The sequence below is a fragment of the Thalassophryne amazonica genome, chromosome 9, assembly GCF_902500255.1.
Source record: "Thalassophryne amazonica chromosome 9, fThaAma1.1, whole genome shotgun sequence".
Taxonomy (NCBI): domain Eukaryota; kingdom Metazoa; phylum Chordata; class Actinopteri; order Batrachoidiformes; family Batrachoididae; genus Thalassophryne; species Thalassophryne amazonica.
In genome coordinates this window covers 113,444,158-113,464,168 of record NC_047111.1, presented here as the reverse complement: position 1 = coordinate 113,464,168, position 20,011 = coordinate 113,444,158, and the positions used below count along the sequence as shown (strand labels likewise).

Genomic DNA, 20,011 nt, shown 5'->3' with positions numbered 1-20,011 from the left:
CCATCTTATCTTAGGGACCTCGTAGTACCATATTACCCCATTAGAGCGCTTCGCTCTCAGACTGCGGGCTTACTTGTGGTTCCTAGGGTTTGTAAGAGTAGAATGGGAGGCAGAGCCTTCAGCTTTCAGGCTCCTCTCCTGTGGAACCAGCTCCCAATTCAGATCAGGGAGACAGACACCCTCTCTACTTTTAAGATTAGGCTTAAAACTTTCCTTTTCGCTAAGGCTTATAGTTAGGGCTGGATCGGGTGACCCTGGACCATCCCTTGGTTATGTTGCTTTAGACGTAGACTGTGGGGGGTTCCCATGATGCACTGTTTCTTTCTTTTTTTGCTCCGTATGCATCACTCTGCATTTAATCATTAGTGATCGATCTCTGCCCCCCTTCTCGGCATGTCTTTTTCCTGGTTCTTTCCCTCAGCCCCAACCAGTCTCAGCAGAAGACTGCCCCTCCCTGAGCCTGGTTCTGCTGGAGGTTTCTTCCTGTTAAAAGGGAGTTTTTCCTTCCCACTGTGGCCAAGTGCTTGCTCATAGGGGGTCGTTTTGACCGTTGGGGTTTTTCATGGTTATTGTATGGCCTTGCCTTGCAATATGGAGCGCCTTGGGGCAACTGTTTGTTGTGATTTGGCGCTATATAAGAAAAAAGATGATTGATTGATTGATTTCCTCTAGGCTGGACTACTGTAATTCATTATTATCAGGTTGTCCTAAAAGTTCCCTGAAAAGCCTTCAGTTAATTCAAAATGCTGCAGCTAGAGTACTGACAGGGACTAGAAGGAGAGAGCATATCTCACCCATATTGTCCTCTCTTCATTGGCTTCCTGTTAATTCTAGAATAGAATTTAAAATTCTTCTTCTTACTTATAAGGTTTTGAATAATCAGGTCCCATCTTATCTTAGGGACCTCATAGTACCATATCACCCCAATAGAGCGCTTCGCTCTCAGACTGCAGGCTTACTTGTAGTTCCTAGGGTTTGTAAGAGTAGAATGGGAGGCAGAGCCTTCAGCTTTCAGGCTCCTCTCCTGTGGAACCAGCTCCCAATTCAGATCAGGGAGACAGACACCCTCTCTACTTTTAAGATTAGGCTTAAAACTTTCCTTTTTGCTAAAGCTTATAGTTAGGGCTGGATCAGGTGACCCTGAACCATCCCTTAGTTATGCTGCTATAGACGTAGACTGCTGGGGGGTTCCCATGATGCACTGTTTCTTTCTCTTTTTGCTCTGTATGCACCACTCTGCATTTAATCATTAGTGATCGATCTCTGCTCCCCTCCACAGCATGTCTTTTTCCTGGTTCTCTCCCTCAGCCCCAACCAGTCCCAGCAGAAGACTGCCCCTCCCTGAGCCTGGTTCTGCTGAAGGTTTCTTCCTGTTAAAAGGGAGTTTTTCCTTCCCACTGTAGCCAAGTGCTTGCTCACAGGGGGTCGTTTTGACTGTTGGGGTTTTTCCGTAATTATTGTATGGCCTTGCCTTACAATATAAAGCGCCTTGGGGCAACTGTTTGTTGTGATTTGGCGCTATATAAATAAAATTGATTTGATTTGATTTGAATGTCAGATTACTGTAGTTCTTACTGTCTTCATGTGCATGGGTACTATGCCCTTGTGTTTTTTAAAACAATAGTCATATATCGCACTGAGCTGAACTGTAGCAGCCCTCAACAGACTGTCCAGGATGTACCAGGCCTCTCGCCCAGGGACCGCTGGGATACGCCCCATCTTCCCTGTTACCCTTAACTGGAATAAGTGGGCATAGAAAATGAAAAAATGAATGAACTGTAACGCAGTCAGACGCTCTGAGATCAGGCAGGTCACATAAGACATTTAACACACGGGCGCCTGTTTGTTATGTTCTCTGACACACACAAGAAATATTTTCCAGCTTTGCTGTTGGCCAGCTTGCTGAGAGTCACTTCCGACTCCTTTGTCTTTGATAAGAGCGTCAAATGCTGGCTGGAGACTCCGAAAACCTGAGGTTCATTGTTTTCGCGCTGCACCATTTCCTGCTTTACATGGCAAATAGGTGCACATATTCTCTGGATATTTGATCCTAAATCCCCGTAACACCATGTGATTTTGGGCTCTGAAAAATGAGAGTTACAACGTGGGGTCAGGTCCCACGAAGAGGCACCTTCACTGACGTCCTGCGATCAAACACAGACGGAGACAACGTTCTGTCATGCAGTGTTTCACGGCACTCGTCACCGTGGTAGTGACATAAGTTTTTAGAAAATGGAGTAAGTCAGCAACTACCTTTGAACGGTGCAACCAGCATGTTTGTTCTCACGGTAATGGTCTGTTTTCAGGCAGGTGTCTGTCGCTCGGTACAACAAACATTCACTCCTCCATGGGTTCAAGCCCAGTTATGGGTGAGTGTTGATGTGTCCTTGAGCAAACCACTTAGCCCCAAAACTGCTCAGACACATGGCATAAATGTGTGAAATGGATGTAGAGAAAGAAATAAATGGACTGCATTTATACAGCACTTTTCCATCTGCATCATATGCTCAACGCACTTTACAATAATGCCTCACATTCACCCCGATGTCAGGGGGCTGCCACACAAGGTGCTCACTACACACCGGGAGCAACTAGGGAATTAAGGACCTTGCCCAAGGGGCCTTAATGATTTTCTGGTCAGGCTGGGATTTGAACCAAGGATCCCCTGGTCTCAAGCTCAACATCTTAACCCCTAGACCATCACCTCCCCTAAGAAGAAAAAGTCACCGTGATTGTCATGCCATTTAAATTCTGATGTGAAGTTCGATAGGCCCGTTGGCCCATTGGGCCGGTGCTTATTCCCAGATACCGTTGCATGAAGCGGATGAGAGTCTATGACTCTCCGTGGACGTGACGCTTGTCTATGCAGGTTACTTCCCCAGCCAAGGCCAGTACCCACTTACAGCTGGGGGGCCTGAGGCCATGCAGAATTAGTGTCTTGTCCAAGGACAGAAGCAGACCTGGAATTGAACTCTGGTCTCTATACATTGATAGTTATTGTGAAACACATTTAGGATGTAATGCGTTTGCATAAGTAGTAACGTGACAAACCTAAAGGGATGAAAAACAGTTTAAATTTCATTTGGCTTTTTCTTTTTTTTTCTGGAACAGGCAGCTCAGTGTATCAGGAACCGTGCCTCCAATATGCAGACCTGGGTTTGATCTCTGCGTCCTTGGACAAGAAACGTTATCTGCATTGTCCCAGTCCACCCAGAAGTCAATGGGTACCAGCCTTGCCTGAGGAAGTAGCCTGTGTTGGACTGGTGTCCCATCAGGTGTAGTCGTAGACTCTCATCCACGCCACGCTACAGAAACCAGTGATAAGTGCTGGTGGCCATGAGCCAAAATAGGACTTCTTGTTTTCGCTCGGGGTTGTGTGTTGATTTGTTCCCAGTTTTATGCTGGACAATGTGCTTCCTGACAATGTGCTCTAGAACTGCTGGTGCCATCATGCTAGAGTGGTTAAGGAGAATTTTACAATTATTTTTGTCTACCTCAGAATTGAACAGTTTTTATTCCAGGCTGGACTCAACAAGTTAGGCGATAACTGGTTCCCCAGAGTTTTAGTAATGTGCTTAACCAGCAAACAACGTCTGGAAACAAAAGCAAGCAGCACTTCGATTTCTTTTGTTATGTTGTGTTGTCTGATTTCCTGTTTTCTGTTTCTTCAGCTTTATAAAACTTGTAACTGTTAGAATGGCCCAAGCAGAGGGTCACCCCTCTGAGTCTGGTCTGCATGAGGTTTCTTCCTCAGCATCATCAGAGGGAGTTTTTTCTTATCACTGTCACCTGTGTGCTTGTTCTGGGGGTTGTAAAGTTAGACCCTACTCGTGTGAAGTGCCCTGAGGTAAGTTTGTTGTGATTTGGCACTATATAAATGAAAATAAATTGAAATTGAACTGAAAGCACAGGACCTGACAACAAGTTTAAAGAGTAACTATACTTTGTCACACTTCTGCAAAGACGAAATCATGGAGGTGTGTTCGCGCGATGCCAGATACAGGTGCTACCATGACAACAGCCATCGTCATCATACTGTGTGATCTGGATAATTATTAAATCAATGTGATAAAAATTTAAATCTGACCGCCAACTGAGAAAATTGAATAACGCGATGGCTGCTAGCTAGATATTCACTTACTTTCTCCAATCCTGATCCAAACACCTGAACATGATTCACTTTAATTGAGCTCTCTGTTGTTTGGCTTTTACTTTTCAGCACTAAAGGCCATCCCATAATGAACACTAACAGCTCTCACCGTCAGTGTCATTTTATTACTGGAGACATGCTGGCAGTGCCAGCAGGGCACAGTCAGACTCCCTCACCGGGACGAGCGGCTCTCGCTTTGCTCGACCTCCATCATGAACGCACAATGAGTGTGAGTGTCACAGGAAACAGGCCTTACGTAAGCTCCGATGATGCTTTTCTTGGCCACCACGAAGATGAGGCAGATGAAGATGGCCGAGCCCAGCATGCTGACGGCGCACACGAGCGGGTCGGCTCGCTCCGTCTTCTGGCGACACAGACGCGTGGTGGCAGCGCCGATCAGCACGCCTAACAGCCCTGTCACACAGGTGATGGCCCCGAAGATCAGGCTGGAGAACAGAAGGGACAGCTGTTGTTACTGCACGCGTGTTATCATACAGATCGAAAGTCAAGACTCCATTAGACCTGTTCACCATTTAATAGTGCAGCAGATAAGAGAATATTTAGAGGGGAATCCTGCAAATGGTAATAAAAACATCAAATTTGGCACAAATAATCCATAGACATTAACTCTTTAAAAAAGCGATTGGCCACTTGAATTTTCAATCAGTGGTCAGATGTCAAAATTAAAAGATGCTCCAATCATATTGAAAAATATTCCACATTATTTGCCTGATCATTAAGATTCCAAAAAGGTATAGTTTGGACTATCTGTGACTGAATTCTATGGAGTTACGGGATAAAAACAGCAAGAATAGTGACAAAGGTCAGTGTCATTTTGTACAGGGGTCAAAAGTTAAAGTTGCTCCAATTTTGGTAAAACATGATGCAAATTACTAGTTGAGTTAACATGGTTTTAAAAAGGAATAGTTTGGACCATATATCATCCTTACTTATCATGTTACGGGGTAACATATGTCACATGTCACAGAATCCAATAGACATAGACCTTGTTTGACCTTTACTTTGGAGACCAAGCATTCAACACTGTCAACACTATTCCATTTATTGATCCTATTAGCTCAACCAATAATTTGCATCACTTTTTACCAAAATTGGAGCAACTTTAACTTCTGACCCCTGTACAAAATGACACTGACTTTTGTCACCATTCTTGCTGTTTTTATCCCATAACACCATGGAATTCATTCACAGATAGTCCAAACTATACCTTTTTGGAATCTTTATGATCAGGCAAATAATGTGGAATATTTTTCAATATGACTGGAACATCTTTTAATTTTGACCTCTGTGTAATTCTTCAATTGACCCCTACTTGACCACTGATTGAAAAGTCAAGTGGCCAATCAGTTTTTTCAAAAGAGGAGTGTCTAAGGAGTATTTCTGCCAAATTTGATGCTTTTATCACCATTTGCATGATTGTTTCACTTATCTGCGGCACTAGAACAATCGATTCATCTTTTGTCTGCAACGTTTGTCTGTTACAGTTCCACAGCATCATGTTCTGAGCAGCACAGAGAAGGGTTTTCTTCAAAAGGAGAGGTGAAATTACAGCAACAGTTTACCAGAAGACACATGGAAGATTAGAGGCTTGGTTTGTTCCGTTTTCTTTTGTGCACGCACTTCCCCGTGCACATCCACCGTGAAGCTGTGGCTGCTGATGTAACAGACAAACGTCGCACTCTCCGTTGTTTCTGCACTCACCACCACAGAAGGTGGCAAAGGTTGTCTTCAGTTCACTTTTCTGTGTGTTACTGTATAAAGTGTTGCTGTGCACATTGTTGTCTGCATCTTGTGAATGTCTGAAATAATGAATTATTGCTTTACTTTGCAGACTCACAACACAGATGCTCACTGCAAAAACTGGTATCTAAGAAAGTAAAAAAGAGACTTTTTTAAAGGAAATCTGACTTAATTTTTGTCTAAACAGAAAAATAATCCTGTCAAGCATTTTTACAAATATGTCTTATTTTGGGAAAATGTAACTCACTTTTTCTTATTAAGTTTTTCCAGCTAATATCAAGCTGTATTTAACCAGTAACAAGCAAAGGCAATGGATTTCAAATCATTCAAGCAAAGGAACAAGACTGTTGTCCTTATTTTAAGACAGAGGCTAATCTTAAAATAAAATTCTCTGTAGTTTTAAGGTACATTTTGCTACTTTTGAGAATTCTAAATAAGTAAATTCTTCTTACCCTATTGGTGGATTTTCTTTTTTTTTTTTTGGTTAGATTTGGCTAGATTTGGGATTATTTGTCTTATTTTGAGAGGGACAGTTTTTGCAGTGCAGTGTAACATGGTTGTGTATTAATAATGCCATTTTTTGCACTGATCACCACAGTTTTTCTTGCATGGAGTTTTTCCAACAGATTTTGGGTAATTAGGGGCTCTGAATCCAAATCTGGTGTTAGTTTCTGCCAATCAAATCATGCTTTTGAGATATGAAAACATATTTCTCATATCAAGCATTAAAGCACAAGCTGCAATCTCACACACCTCTTTGGCGCCATAAACGATATTACGGCTCTTTGTTCACATTTCGTGAACCTGGTTTAAAAACTATACTTTTGAAGCTGCTTTTGTGCGTGATTAGTGGAGCCAAGCTCGTGAGTGAATGACCAACTTTTGCCTAATCCATCAATACGGAACATGCAGGTTGCAAAAAAAACATGATGTGATAGAGGAAAGCTGAGATCAGATTTGGATTCAACACAATCAGTTCTCAAAGTCCATGCAAGAAAAAAAAAAATTTTGTTGATCAGTGTTATTCATCGTATACAGTAGTGATGTCAAATCAACATGCAGATCCTTATCGGATCCCCCTACTCATGACCATTAACTGGAATAAAGGGGTTCATAAACTGGATGGTGTAACTGGCTGTAATTGGGCACCGCAGTCTCGTTTGAGGGCGGGCGCTAAAGGGGTGATGCATATGACACATATGATGTAATTTCTCTTCTTCAGGGGGACCAACTACCGCATTTTCAATGGGTTTTTGGGCAAATTACATGCAAACAAAGTGAAAATGCAAAGAAAAAGTGACAATGCGGTGAGAAAGTGGACATGTGTTGCGGTTTGTTTATGACACAGAGCTCAAACATGTCGAGGCGGTTTTGCAGGCGAGAGAACGGAGCTACTCTGGTTAGCTGTGTAGGCTAACACTTACCGACACGACGTCTCCCACTCGCCTTGTTATCACTTCTCCACTGAGAACCAAAAAAAGCACTTTTCCGCTTTGGTGATTGCAACCGAAAACAAAACAATACACCTTTTTTTCTGTGTGAAGTTATGCTGTCTAATATTGCACAACGGAGCAGAGGTCAAATCCTGCAATATCACACAGGGTTCAAACAAGACTGCGGTGCCCTATTGAGTGCAAACTGGAGATGGCGCTGTGTGCCATCTGTCACTGGGTGGATTCTAGAGCCTTTGAGTTCACTCACTCACACACAGACAGACAATCAGACAAATAAATAGCAACAATGGACCAAAAACACCACCACCACATGCACTATGGCTGCATGTAGATGCAAAAATAGTAATAATAATAATAATTACAAGGCGAGATTCACGTGTACTAAATGTGCACAAACAATCATCTTATGCACTCACTAAACACGCACCTGTGGCCAGACCAAGAATGTGAACAGAGGATAGAGAAGCTCAGAGCACAGAGGTAGTGCTGCTTCATTCCTTTAACGGGACCCCATTCAGACACCGAATGGCAGACAGTTGTTAGCTGTTACATTAATGTTTAAAATGTCATTCATAACACCTTTAAAAAAAGTTTCTTAAAAATATTTTCCCAAGACATTGCAAAAGTTTCAGGCAACATTATGGAAGTTTTGGAAATGCCACCTGGAATAGTGGCCTATAATGGTATAAATAGTAAAAAAAAAACTTCAACCTGGTTTCTAGAGACTTGACTTTGGTTGCGGTTTAGCCACATTTACATGCTAACAAAGGCAGCAGGTATCCGTCAGGTTCAGGTTACACCAGTGGAGGTCAAAGACATTCCTCAAAGGGCCAAGTGGGTGCAGGTTTTCTTTGCAACCACCAACTCCATGAGGTGATTTCACTGACAAACTCAATCCATCTTCTCAAAGGGATTTCAATCAGTGAAATCACCTGGTGGAGTCCGTGGTTGCAAAGAAAACCTAAACCCTCTTAGTCCTTTCTGGAATGTCTTTGGATATGTACCACTGAGTTACCCCAATCACAGAAAAAAGAACTTCTATCTGTTTGGTTATTGACCTCTCACCTGTCTTTGCTACTGCAGATACCTTTGGTACATTCTTCAGCGGTCTTCTGCACCACCTGGGCTCGGTACAGATACAGCGGGATCCACATACCAAACGCTCCTGTTGCAAAGGACACCGCAGCGGATGCCAGGGATGAGAACACATAGCTCCGACTAACCACAAAGAAACACACACAGGCACAAAAATCAAACTGATGCTGTTCATTTGGGCATAAATAAGCAAACATAGATTACTTGTTACTGGCATCAGTCACTCAGTATCAAGTACGTCACGCTCTACTCTCTCTCAAATCAGATACCAACTGTACACAGACGCAGTAAGAAAGGACAGAGATTAGCTGGTTGGATTATTAATATAATGTCAAAGGTGAATAAAAGCTAAACATAACTACATTTAAATGATATTGTATGTCACTAAGGCGGTTTTATGCAAGAGATAAAAATAACACCGCTCTGCATGTTTCCAACAGAGATGAATGTGTTTGATTGTGTGTAGTTAAAAGTCACACTGTGCCACAGACAAATATATGACTGCTCAGCGAAAACAGCTCCAATAAACCAGCATGCTGCATTAGCTGTAAAACATTAGAGACGTTTCATTTAGGGCATGTGGCCCACATGTCATATAAATAAGAACAGTGCCATATTCAGCAGAGGTTCCTGCACAGTTCAGCCGCAGCGCGGTGAGTGATACTGGCTCACTGTGTCAGGTGTTGACATTTGCCTGCCTCCTAACAACCACTATAAGACCAATGAGTAAGTGAGGAGTCAAGTTTGGAACTGAATCACCCCAATAAAGTATCAAGAGACATTTGTTTCCAACAGACTCAGTTAAATCAGAGAGCTGGGTGTTACCAGAATTTTTCTACACAAAACTTTCATGCAAATTTCAAGTTATTTCACTGCGATTTGTCACAATTCACCACACTATGGAGCCGCCTTCAGTCCTGGATTGCAACCGCAAAGGCAAACAACTGGCTCATCCCCACCCCATTAAAGTAGCCATCTGTCTGCTGCAGGCAGATGAAGCGTGGGCGTTCCCGTGGCCTTCTCCTCAACACTGAGGCACGTCTGTGCTGGATCATGCACACAGAACCAAGCAGCATGACCAAAATGTTCTCACTGACATTCCCCCACAATGCAATGCAAGTGATATGCATGTTAGTCTCCACAAGTCACTGTTTATTTGGCACAAAGTTATGACCCAAACAGCTAGAACCAAAGACATCCAGGCATCACTTTGGGTCAGTGGTTAGCGTACAGGTCTCACAACTATTTGGTAGGACATAACGCACCAGGCCCGGTTTCATAAAGCAGTCAAATTTTTTTAGTCTACTAAACTTACTTAGTCGACTACGGTTAGTTGCCCAACATTAGCCGTCTAATCACCGTTTCACATCAACGGCTAAACTTGTAGATTAACTGTCTTAAAATTAGTCAATGATTTTCACAGGCATAGCAGCCTTGTAAGTGCCATTGGCAAGAAATGCCTCCAGTGCGCAAGAGTTTTGTTTACTTCCGGGTTGGTCGCAACCGGAAAGTGTGTGTTACATTCTCACCCATTCCCGCCTGCACCCGCGAAACCCAGAGAATTTATGCCCGCATAATAATAGAGATACATTAACTTTGGGTTTTCTCCCCTCCTGCAGAAGAAAACATGTCATTTAGGGTATTAATAAAGAGATTCCTGGGGTTTTTTGTTTCGTTTCCCTGGCCTGTATGTCTTTTGATGCACTGGTCAGAAACAGCGCTCCTATTTCATTGTTTTGATTTGGTTGTAAGCCTGTATATCCCATCGATGGGAAATTTCATTTTTTATTTGTGAGATACTGACAAGCCAAAATGAGGCAGGTGGTAGGGCATTAAAGACGGTTTCATATGTGTGCTATATATGGGCATGCAGTGTTGCTACGGTAACTCTCGCTCCGGTTGTGTCCATATCTGTTACCATCTGTTCATAAGTGCTGAACTAACATCCCTCACAATTCAGCACACAGCCAACTTGGAGACATGGATGGTGTCACGATAACCTGCTGAAAGGTCCCACAGATGCCATTTTTGACATAATCAATCAATCAATTAATTTTTTTTATATAGCGCCAAATCACAACAAACAGTTGCCCCAAGGCGCTTTATATTGTAAGGCAAGGCCATACAATAATTATGTAAAACCCCAACGGTCAAAACGACCCCCTGTGAGCAAGCACTTGGCTACAGTGGGAAGGAAAAACTCCCTTTTAACAGGAAGAAACCTCCAGCAGAACCAGGCTCAGGGAGGGGCAGTCTTCTGCTGGGACTGGTTGGGGCTGAGGGAGAGAACCAGGAAAAAGACATGCTGTGGAGGGGAGCAGAGATCAATCACTAATGATTAAATGCAGAGTGGTGCATACAGAGCAAAAAGAGAAAGAAACACTCAGTGCATCATGGGAACCCCCCAGCAGTCTACGTCTATAGCAGCATAACTAAGGGATGGTTCAGGGTCACCTGATCCAGCCCTAACTATAAGCTTTAGCAAAAAGGAAAGTTTTAAGCCTAATCTTAAAAGTAGAGAGGGTGTCTGTCTCCCTGATCTGAATTGGGAGCTGGTTCCACAGGAGAGGAGCCTGAAAGCTGAAGGCTCTGCCTCCCATTCTACTCTTACAAACCCTAGGAACTACAAGTAAGCCTGCAGTCTGAGAGCGAAGCGCTCTATTGGGGTGATATGGTACTATGGGGTCCCTAAGATAAGATGGGACCTGATTATTCAAAACCTTATAAGTAAGAAGAAGAATTTTAAATTCTATTCTAGAATTAACAGGAAGCCAATGAAGAGAGGCCAATATGGGTGAGATATGCTCTCTCCTTCTAGTCCCCGTCAGTACTCTAGCTGCAGCATTTTGAATTAACTGAAGGCTTTTTAGGGAACTTTTAGGACAACCTGATAATAATGAATTACAATAGTCCAGCCTAGAGGAAATAAATGCATGAATTAGTTTTTCAGCATCACTCTGAGACAAGACCTTTCTGATTTTAGAGATATTGCGTAAATGCAAAAAAGCAGCCCTACATATTTGTTTAATATGCGCTTTGAATGACATATCCTGATCAAAAATGACTCCAAGATTTCTCACATTATTACTAGAGGTCAGGGTAATGCCATCCAGAGTAAGGATCTGGTTAGACACCATGTTTCTAAGATTTGTGGGGCCAAGTACAATAACTTCAGTTTTATCTGAGTTTAAAAGCAGGAAATTAGAGGTCATCCATGTCTTTATGTCTGTAAGACAATCCTGCAGTTTAGCTAATTGGTGTGTGTCCTCTGGCTTCATGGATAGATAAAGCTGGGTATCATCTGCGTAACAATGAAAATTTAAGCAAAACCGTCTAATAATACTGCCTAAGGGAAGCATGTATAAAGTGAATAAAATTGGTCCTAGCACAGAACCTTGTGGAACTCCATAATTAACTTTAGTCTGTGAAGAAGATTCCCCATTTACATGAACAAATTGTAATCTATTAGACAAATATGATTCAAACCACCGCAGCGCAGTGCCTTTAATACCTATGGCATGCTCTAATCTCTGTAATAAAATTTTATGGTCAACAGTATCAAAAGCAGCACTGAGGTCTAACAGAACAAGCACAGAGACGAGTCCACTGTCTGAGGCCATAAGATCATTTGTAACCTTCACTAATGCTGTTTCTGTACTATGATGAATTCTAAAACCTGACTGAAACTCTTCAAATAGACCATTCCTCTGCAGATGATCAGTTAGCTGCTTTACAACTACCCTTTCAAGAATTTTTGAGAGAAAAGGAAGGTTGGAGATTGGCCTATAATTAGCTAAGACACTGTGAATTTGTTGACTCAAATAAGATTAGCCTCCTGTGTAGCAGGCTAAAAACTTTAGTCAGGTAATGCGAAACTTTAGCCAACTAAGCACTTTGTGCAATGACTGATGTCAAAAGATTAATCAACTGAGTTTAGTCAACTAAACAAGATTAGATTGCTTTATTAAACTGGGACTTGGATTCTAAGGATGAGACCTTCATTTTTCTGCAAAGGCATCAATATTGTCCAGGGACCTCATGGCTCAGCTGACTTCCCAGGCTTCTCACATTAGGCAGCCGTGCCACATAATCCAATTATTTATCAATTCTCTCTCACCAAAATATAAACTGTTTCAAGAACAGATATTGTTTGTCCTAATGTGGTTCAAACACTGACTGAACAAGCTGGATTATCTCAGTCAAAGCAATGGCTCACCAACTAGCAAAGCTAATTAGCATGTGGCTGGCTATAAAAGAGGCAAGTTTGTTTTTCTTTTTAGTAAGAAAATAAATTCTTTCTCATATTTCCATCAGGCAATGTAACAGCACTCCCTGTTATATTTAGGTGTAACTTTAGATATTTGTGTGAGATTGTTACCACCATACCAACAATGCAAGTCGCTCAGGACACCCCAAGATGTCTCAACAGTACAAAACATCCAGCAGCACCAATTTTCAATTCACATTGACAATTACCCAGATAGATGATCAAGTGACTCATATACCGTCACTTTTGTATTTCATGCTAAATAATGAACGGAGCTAACTTCCAAAACTTTGTGAATTGTCTGAAGCCGAACAGAGGACTCACTTCTTGGCAAGTGCCTTCATGTCACATATCCAGGAGGTACGAGTCTTGATGCGTCCCCCCGTCTGGTCGCTGCTGCCTCTCTTTGGCTCTGGCACAAAGAGCAGGATCAGAGTTCCAGCAGTGATCCCTAAAACTGGAGACACCTACCAGAAAACCACAACTCAGTGAGACCTCAGATCAAGTCAACAAATCATTCTGACAATATTCAGAGCTGGTTTGGAGGAAGGAGGTGTCACATTCAGGGCAAAGAACTGTGTATTTACAGTTTGAATAGACAGTCTTTGTGTTCTGTGACATGCTTCACGTCCTGTGCAAACTGTCTATGTTCCCGGTGTTTACTCTGACGGCACTGTGTGTATAAGCTTGGCTATGAGTGAAAGCGTGCATGACTTTGAAAGAGTTTTGAGTTCGAAAGCTATCATTTCTGCACCACAGTGAAAAAACCCCCACCCGCTTTCAATCAATGACATCTTTAACGGGGAGCGCAAGACAAAAGCAGGATGGGTGGCAAAGCAAACTTCCAGTGCAAAGTGAAATCCCAAACCTGTGGTGGACTGTACAACGTGTGTGTCAGATTTTTGGCACACTTTTGTTTCCCAGTGTTTTACTGCCAAAACTCTTACATGCAAGCAGAAGCAATGAACAGGCAACTGGAGTACATAGTTTGGTACAAAAAATAAAAAACAAAATAAACATGGCTTTATTTCTTTCAAGCTCCCGCAGTTTAAAGTGGAATTAAACAGACCTCTATTCCTGAAAGGGTCTTACTATACAGCAGGCAGCACAGTGGCTTAGTGGTTAGCACTGTTGCCTCACAGCTTACAAAACCTCTCAGTTGCAATCACAAAGTGTGTGTTAGACTCCTGCCCGTTCCTGCCCGCACCCATGAAACTCTGAGAATTTATGCCCACACAATAACAGAGGTGCAACAAATCGATCCCATCGGTCATGGGATGGATTCCCACCTGTGGCCTTTCTGTGTGGAGTTTGCATGTTTTCCCCGTGTTTGTGTGGGTTTCCTCTGGGTGCTCTGGCTTCCTCCCACATTTAAAAGACATGCAGGTTAGGTGGACTGGAGACTTTATAATTGTCCAGGTCTCCCTTGCAAATAAAACATCTTGATCTCAATGGGACTTACCTAGTTAAAAATAAAGGTTAAAAAAGTTTGGCATTTTTCTAATCAGAGTCATCAGGTTTTCATTGTTGTTGTGTCATGTGTTTCTGTGAATGAAACAATGCAGGTTCAACCCAACCTACAATCACAAACAGCCAAGGACCCCAGCCTCCTGATGCTGCACGCCAGGACAACTCAATGCAAGAAACTGATTTGGCTGTTAAACTGTTGGAACTGAAAAATTACAAGATATTTGGGGCATATCACCCATCCTTATAAAGGGCCACGTCTCTTTCAAACAATCCGAATGGTCAGTCTAATAGAGTATGTACCCAGGCCAACCCTATAACCGAGAAGGACAATTCACTGCATAGGGATTCTGACACCTGCACATGTCAGGATATTTCTCACATTGATTACAGACCCTGCAGTGGGTCTGTAATCAACCGTTTCTGCAGCGCGGCTTTGCTTTGAACCTTGAACCAATCGAAGCAGTGATTCGCAGATCAAAGCAGTGCTTCGATTAATTATTTACCATTAATTATTATACAGAAAACAAATGCACACAAACGTGCTTAGATGTGAACACATTCATTGTCATAAAAGAGTCAAACTGTAATTTATTTATTTATTTTTATTCATATATTAATAATAATAGCAACAACACCAATAATAGTAATAATAACTCATAGTAACTAATAATGCTACAATACAATTTTAGAGAAAGAGACAAAAAGAAGCTGATGAAACAAAACACAACAGAAAAGATAAAACCAACTAACAATGAAAATAAATAAATAAATACAGAAATAAATGTGTTTCCTGTGAACACTTAGTGGCTCTTACACCTCCACTTCATCCCTGTTTTATTTAAGTTTAATGACAATTTGTTTAGGTCAAACCATATTTTCAATGTGTTAATTTCTTCAGTGATTTTCTCCAGAACTATCTGCCAAACTAGAAAACTGCTGCATCCTAGTAAGAGCAGAATACTACTGGAATGAATTGGAATAAGGAAAGTTGTTTTTTTTCTCACTAAATAGATGCTGCACTCACTGCAGTTTATTGTCTGGAATAGTCCCAGATTGCATTTCAGAGCTTCTCAAATTCAAACATTTTCGTACGGGTGGTGTTGGGGGGTAATTTTGGGTTTCAGCTTTTTTTGTTTTTCACCACTTTCATCCCTGAATATGTCAATCGTGAGTCACTTTTGTGCGGATTAAAAGTCACTAACTGGGACTCCTGTCTTGTTGTGAGACGAGAATCGTCCTCCGTTCTGTTCACACAGCTCCAAACGCTGCACGGCTCTCTGCCGAGTCACGTTAGAACGATAGAGTCCAGTCAGAATTTATATCTTCAAAGTGAAATGCTGTTTGAATCAAATGACACCTCTTTCCAAATGTTGTAATACAAACAAACTGCAATTGATCAAAAATTTTTTTCCTCCCAAAATGAGACGTCCTGTGCTGACGTGCAGCAGCTGGCTGAGTTCAGCTCAGCAGTGTGGAGAGATATTTACGCCAAAATGTCTGAAAGGAAATGCTTTTGACAAAAACTACAGATTTTATTTATTTTTATTTATGTCCAGAGATCAAGGATCCAGTGACCAATTTAAAATGTTGTTGACATAAAAACCAATAAAGCCTACTTTCAGTACACAGAAAATTCACAAGAGGTATCAATGAGGGAATCAATAAGGAATCGGATCGATAAGCGGAATCGATAATGGCATCGATATCGATAAAATCTTATCGATACCCATCCTTAGTGGCCACACCTCCTGTCAGTTTAGGACACACACCAAAGCCACACTCGTGGGGCACTTAGACAAATTTCACTGCCAGCACAACAGTGATTGTCTGCTGACTGTTGTCGTGTTAACAGTGCAAATGGCCACACATTTTCTAAGTGCCAAACGAGCGGTGTTAGATGTTCGTGTGTGTCAGCTGGAATTTGGCCAACACCTGCCGCGAGAGGAATCGATGGGTTCGCACAGTGCACACTCTGTCTTTCAGCCGCTGGCGTACGCAAATAGATGTAGCAACAGTACAGGTGTACAAAGCAGCTACGATTTTACACGTCTTGCACACGATTCCTGCTTCATGCGCACTTTATGTGCAAATCGATCAAATTCGTACTATGTGTGAAGGGGCCCTAACCACTGTCACCTGTGTGCTTGCTCTAGGGGTTAGTAAGGTTAGACCTTACTTGTGTGATGCATCTTGAGGCAACTTTGTTGTGATTTGGTGCTACATAAATGAAATAAACTGAACTGAAGTGACATGTTGGGGCAGCGTTGTCACTGTTTCTGGGTCATCCTCTTCTTCATATAAATAAAATAAATTTAATTAAATTGAATTGGAATGCGAGGGTGTGTTTTACAGTGGGCTGAAATGAGAAGAGCATTTTCATCTCTCAAAGGTGCGGTTCTATATCTGATCAACTCTGTGAGTCTCATAAAGAAGCAATACAGATTATTGATCCCTGAGGGGAAATTTGTCCTCTCTGTGTAACCTATCGTAATTAAAACTTTGAAACAATGTACTCACTACTATCAATGGGCATCACCCAGAGACCAACTCACGGCCACAAAAATAACTAATCTGCACGATGTGAATGTGGGGAGAACATCCAAAATACAGGAAATGGGGACCTTATTGCTGTGAGGCAAAAATACAAACCACTGCACTGCACTGCTACATATTCAAGTATTTGTTTTCTCTATATTGCTCCAAACATATGACCTTATAGATGTAACAAATATCTAACAAATATCCAAGCGGCTCAACGTGTAACTACAATCCTAATTATTCACAGAGACTCTGACTTTTAACCTTTACTCCAGCAGGGCACGTTTGACTTTTCCTGTATAGAGGGCTGGCAATCAACCAAATTAGTCCGTGCCCTTTGTTGATCTTCGTTTTCATGCATCCCCTTGTTCCTTCTTGTAATCCACACTGTTTCCCAAAACAAGGAAACCTGGATCATGTCGGGCAAAAACAAACGGAAGCGCCGCTGCCGTGTTTTTTCCTTAAAACAGGAAGTTGCGGCAATGAACCCGTTTCACGTCTTGGTATTTGTTTTCCTCTGCGTGCCACACCGATGATTAATTGGCTTTGAGATTGTTTTATTGGAATGCCATTGTGGCTGGAACAAACTGCCCTGCACTTTGTTTTTAACGGCCCACCAAGACAAGAACAAATGGACTTCCTTTTCCTCAAACCCGCTGACCTGTCATTTCCAGGAATTTCATCCACTAAGACATGCTGAGAGAATGTTTAATGTCTTCCTTTACACATCTGTCATTTAAGAGAAAAGCCTTAATTTTGCTTCTCTATCAAAGATTTTACAAGCCAATCCTAATGTCAGGAGCTCCTTGAGGAGTTGTGTCAGGGCTCTCAGAAGCTCTCTGTTCTTACTGGTGTTCTTACAGAGCCATTAATTGCTAAATAGTTTCTCTTACATATGCAGTGGAGTTCTTGCAAAAAGTACTATGACAACACTGATTTATGTAACTGCTTTACCACCTGCTTCTGCTATTAAGTATGCAATAAATGTCCCAAAACCCGTCAAGTAAGGGTTTTCTTCTTCAAGTAATATCAAGAAGGAGGTGGGGCACCTCTGTAAATTTCTCCAGAGAGCTGAAATGAGCCGGCTTAATGTTCTCGAGGTACCACCGGAGAACACTCTGAGCCCGTTTATGACAGGTCAAATTGAATCCTCTCTCACTGCCCCACATGGATCAGATCTCTCCTCTACTACACCTTTTTTACTTCTTAAAAGGGATTCTATCCCTTTGCTGCCCCAACACACATCCTAATTAACCCATCCAATTACAGGCAGACTGGTAGACACAATCCAACCACTAGGAGCAGTGGGTAGCCACAGTCTGGTGCCCGGGGACCAACTCCAGATGTAGAGACACTGTCTTGGTCAAGGGCAGAGAAAGAGCAGACCCTAAATAAGCATGTTTTTGATTGTGGGAGGACACCAGTGCCTGGAGGAAACCCACACAGACAAAGGGACAACATGCAAACTCCACACAGAAAGGACCACGTAGGAAATGATCCCAGGACCTTCTTGCTGTGAGGGAACAGTGCTAACCAGTAAGCCACTGTGCCGCACCAGTGTGCAAGTGTGCTAAGGAACCAGAGTATGGGTTCTCATTTTGGTTACACTTAAATTTGTCCTAGTGCCATGGTGCTTGGTCCAGGGCTTGCCTATTTTGAATCACTTCAGTGTAATTTGGCACAACATCAAGCTCATTCAATTTTTTTACGCTGGGCTAATTTAGCATCAAACCATGCTTGGTAAATCTCTATAGTGTAAAAGAGGCTCAAGTTGTTCTTGTAGTGACAGAATGGTTTCTTAAGTTTTACACAGGATTGAAGCCCTTTTCCACAAGTCCTTAGCCCAGATACTACAGTGTATGAGAATCTATGACTCCCACTGGATGGGACACCAGTCCATTGTAGTGTACTTCCCCATCCAAGGCCAGTACCCATTTACAACAGGGCGGACTGGGACAAGCAGATGAAGTGTTTTGTCCAAGGACACAGACAGGTAATCAATCAATCAATCAATTTTTTTATATAGCGCCAAATCACAACAAACAGTTGCCCCAAGGCGCTTTATATTGTAAGGCAAGGCCATACAATAATTATGTAAAACCCCAACGGTCAAAACGACCCCCTGTGAGCAAGCACTTGGCTACAGTGGGAAGGAAAAACTCCCTTTTAACAGGAAGAAACCTCCAGCAGAACCAGGCTCAGGGAGGGGCAGTCTTCTGCTGGGACTGGTTGGGGCTGAGGGAGAGAACCAGGAAAAAGACATGCTGTGGAGGGGAGCAGAGATCAATCACTAATGATTAAATGCAGAGTGGTGCATACAGAGCAAAAAGAGAAAGAAACAGTGCATCATGGGAACCCCCCAGCAGTCTACGTCTATAGCAGCATAACTAAGGGATGGTTCAGGGTCACCTGATCCAGCCCTAACTATAAGCTTTAGCAAAAAGGAAAGTTTTAAGCCTAATCTTAAAAGTAGAGAGGGTGTCTGTCTCCCTGATCTGAATTGGGAGCTGGTTCCACAGGAGAGGAGCCTGAAAGCTGAAGGCTCTGCCTCCCATTCTACTCTTACAAACCCTAGGAACTACAAGTAAGCCTGCAGTCTGAGAGCGAAGCGCTCTATTGGGGTGATATGGTACTACGAGGTCCCTAAGATAAGATGGGACCTGATTATTCAAAACCTTATAAGTAAGAAGAAGAATTTTAAATTCTATTCTAGAATTAACAGGAAGCCAATGAAGAGAGGCCAATATGGGTGAGATATGCTCTCTTCTTCTAGTCCCCGTCAGTACTCTAGCTGCAGCATTTTGAATTAACTGAAGGCTTTTTAGGGAACTTTTAGGACAACCTGATAATAATGAATTACAATAGTCCAGCCTAGAGGAAATAAATGCATGAATTAGTTTTTCAGCATCACTCTGAGACAAGACCTTTCTGATTTTAGAGATATTGCGTAAATGCAAAAAAGCAGTCCTACATATTTGTTTAATATGCGCTTTGAATGACATATCCTGATCAAAAATGACTCCAAGATTTCTCACAGTATTACTAGAGGTCAGGGTAATGCCATCCACAGTAAGGATCTGGTTAGACACCATGTTTCTAAGATTTGTGGGGCCAAGTACAATAACTTCAGTTTTATCTGAGTTTAAAAGCAGGAAATTAGAGGTCATCCATGTCTTTATGTCTGTAAGACAATCCTGCAGTTTAGCTAATTGGTGTGTGCCCTCTGGCTTCATGGATAGATAAAGCTGGGTATCATCTGCGTAACAATGAAAATTT

General features: G+C 42.1%; 1 protein-coding gene across 3 annotated transcripts in view; it reads right to left on the bottom strand.

Annotated features, from left to right (window-relative positions):
- Positions 1–20,011, bottom strand: part of spns2 (spinster homolog 2 (Drosophila)) — a 214,829-nt gene that overhangs the window by 36,791 nt on the left and 158,027 nt on the right. For all 3 annotated transcript variants that reach the window (XM_034178994.1, XM_034178993.1, XM_034178995.1), the window contains 3 exons: positions 13,052–13,194; positions 8,431–8,583; positions 4,407–4,596 (listed from right to left, as the gene is read on the bottom strand). In XM_034178994.1, coding sequence (XP_034034885.1) covers positions 4,407–4,596; positions 8,431–8,583; positions 13,052–13,194 — 486 coding nt within the window. The remainder of the gene's footprint in view (positions 1–4,406; positions 4,597–8,430; positions 8,584–13,051; positions 13,195–20,011) is intronic.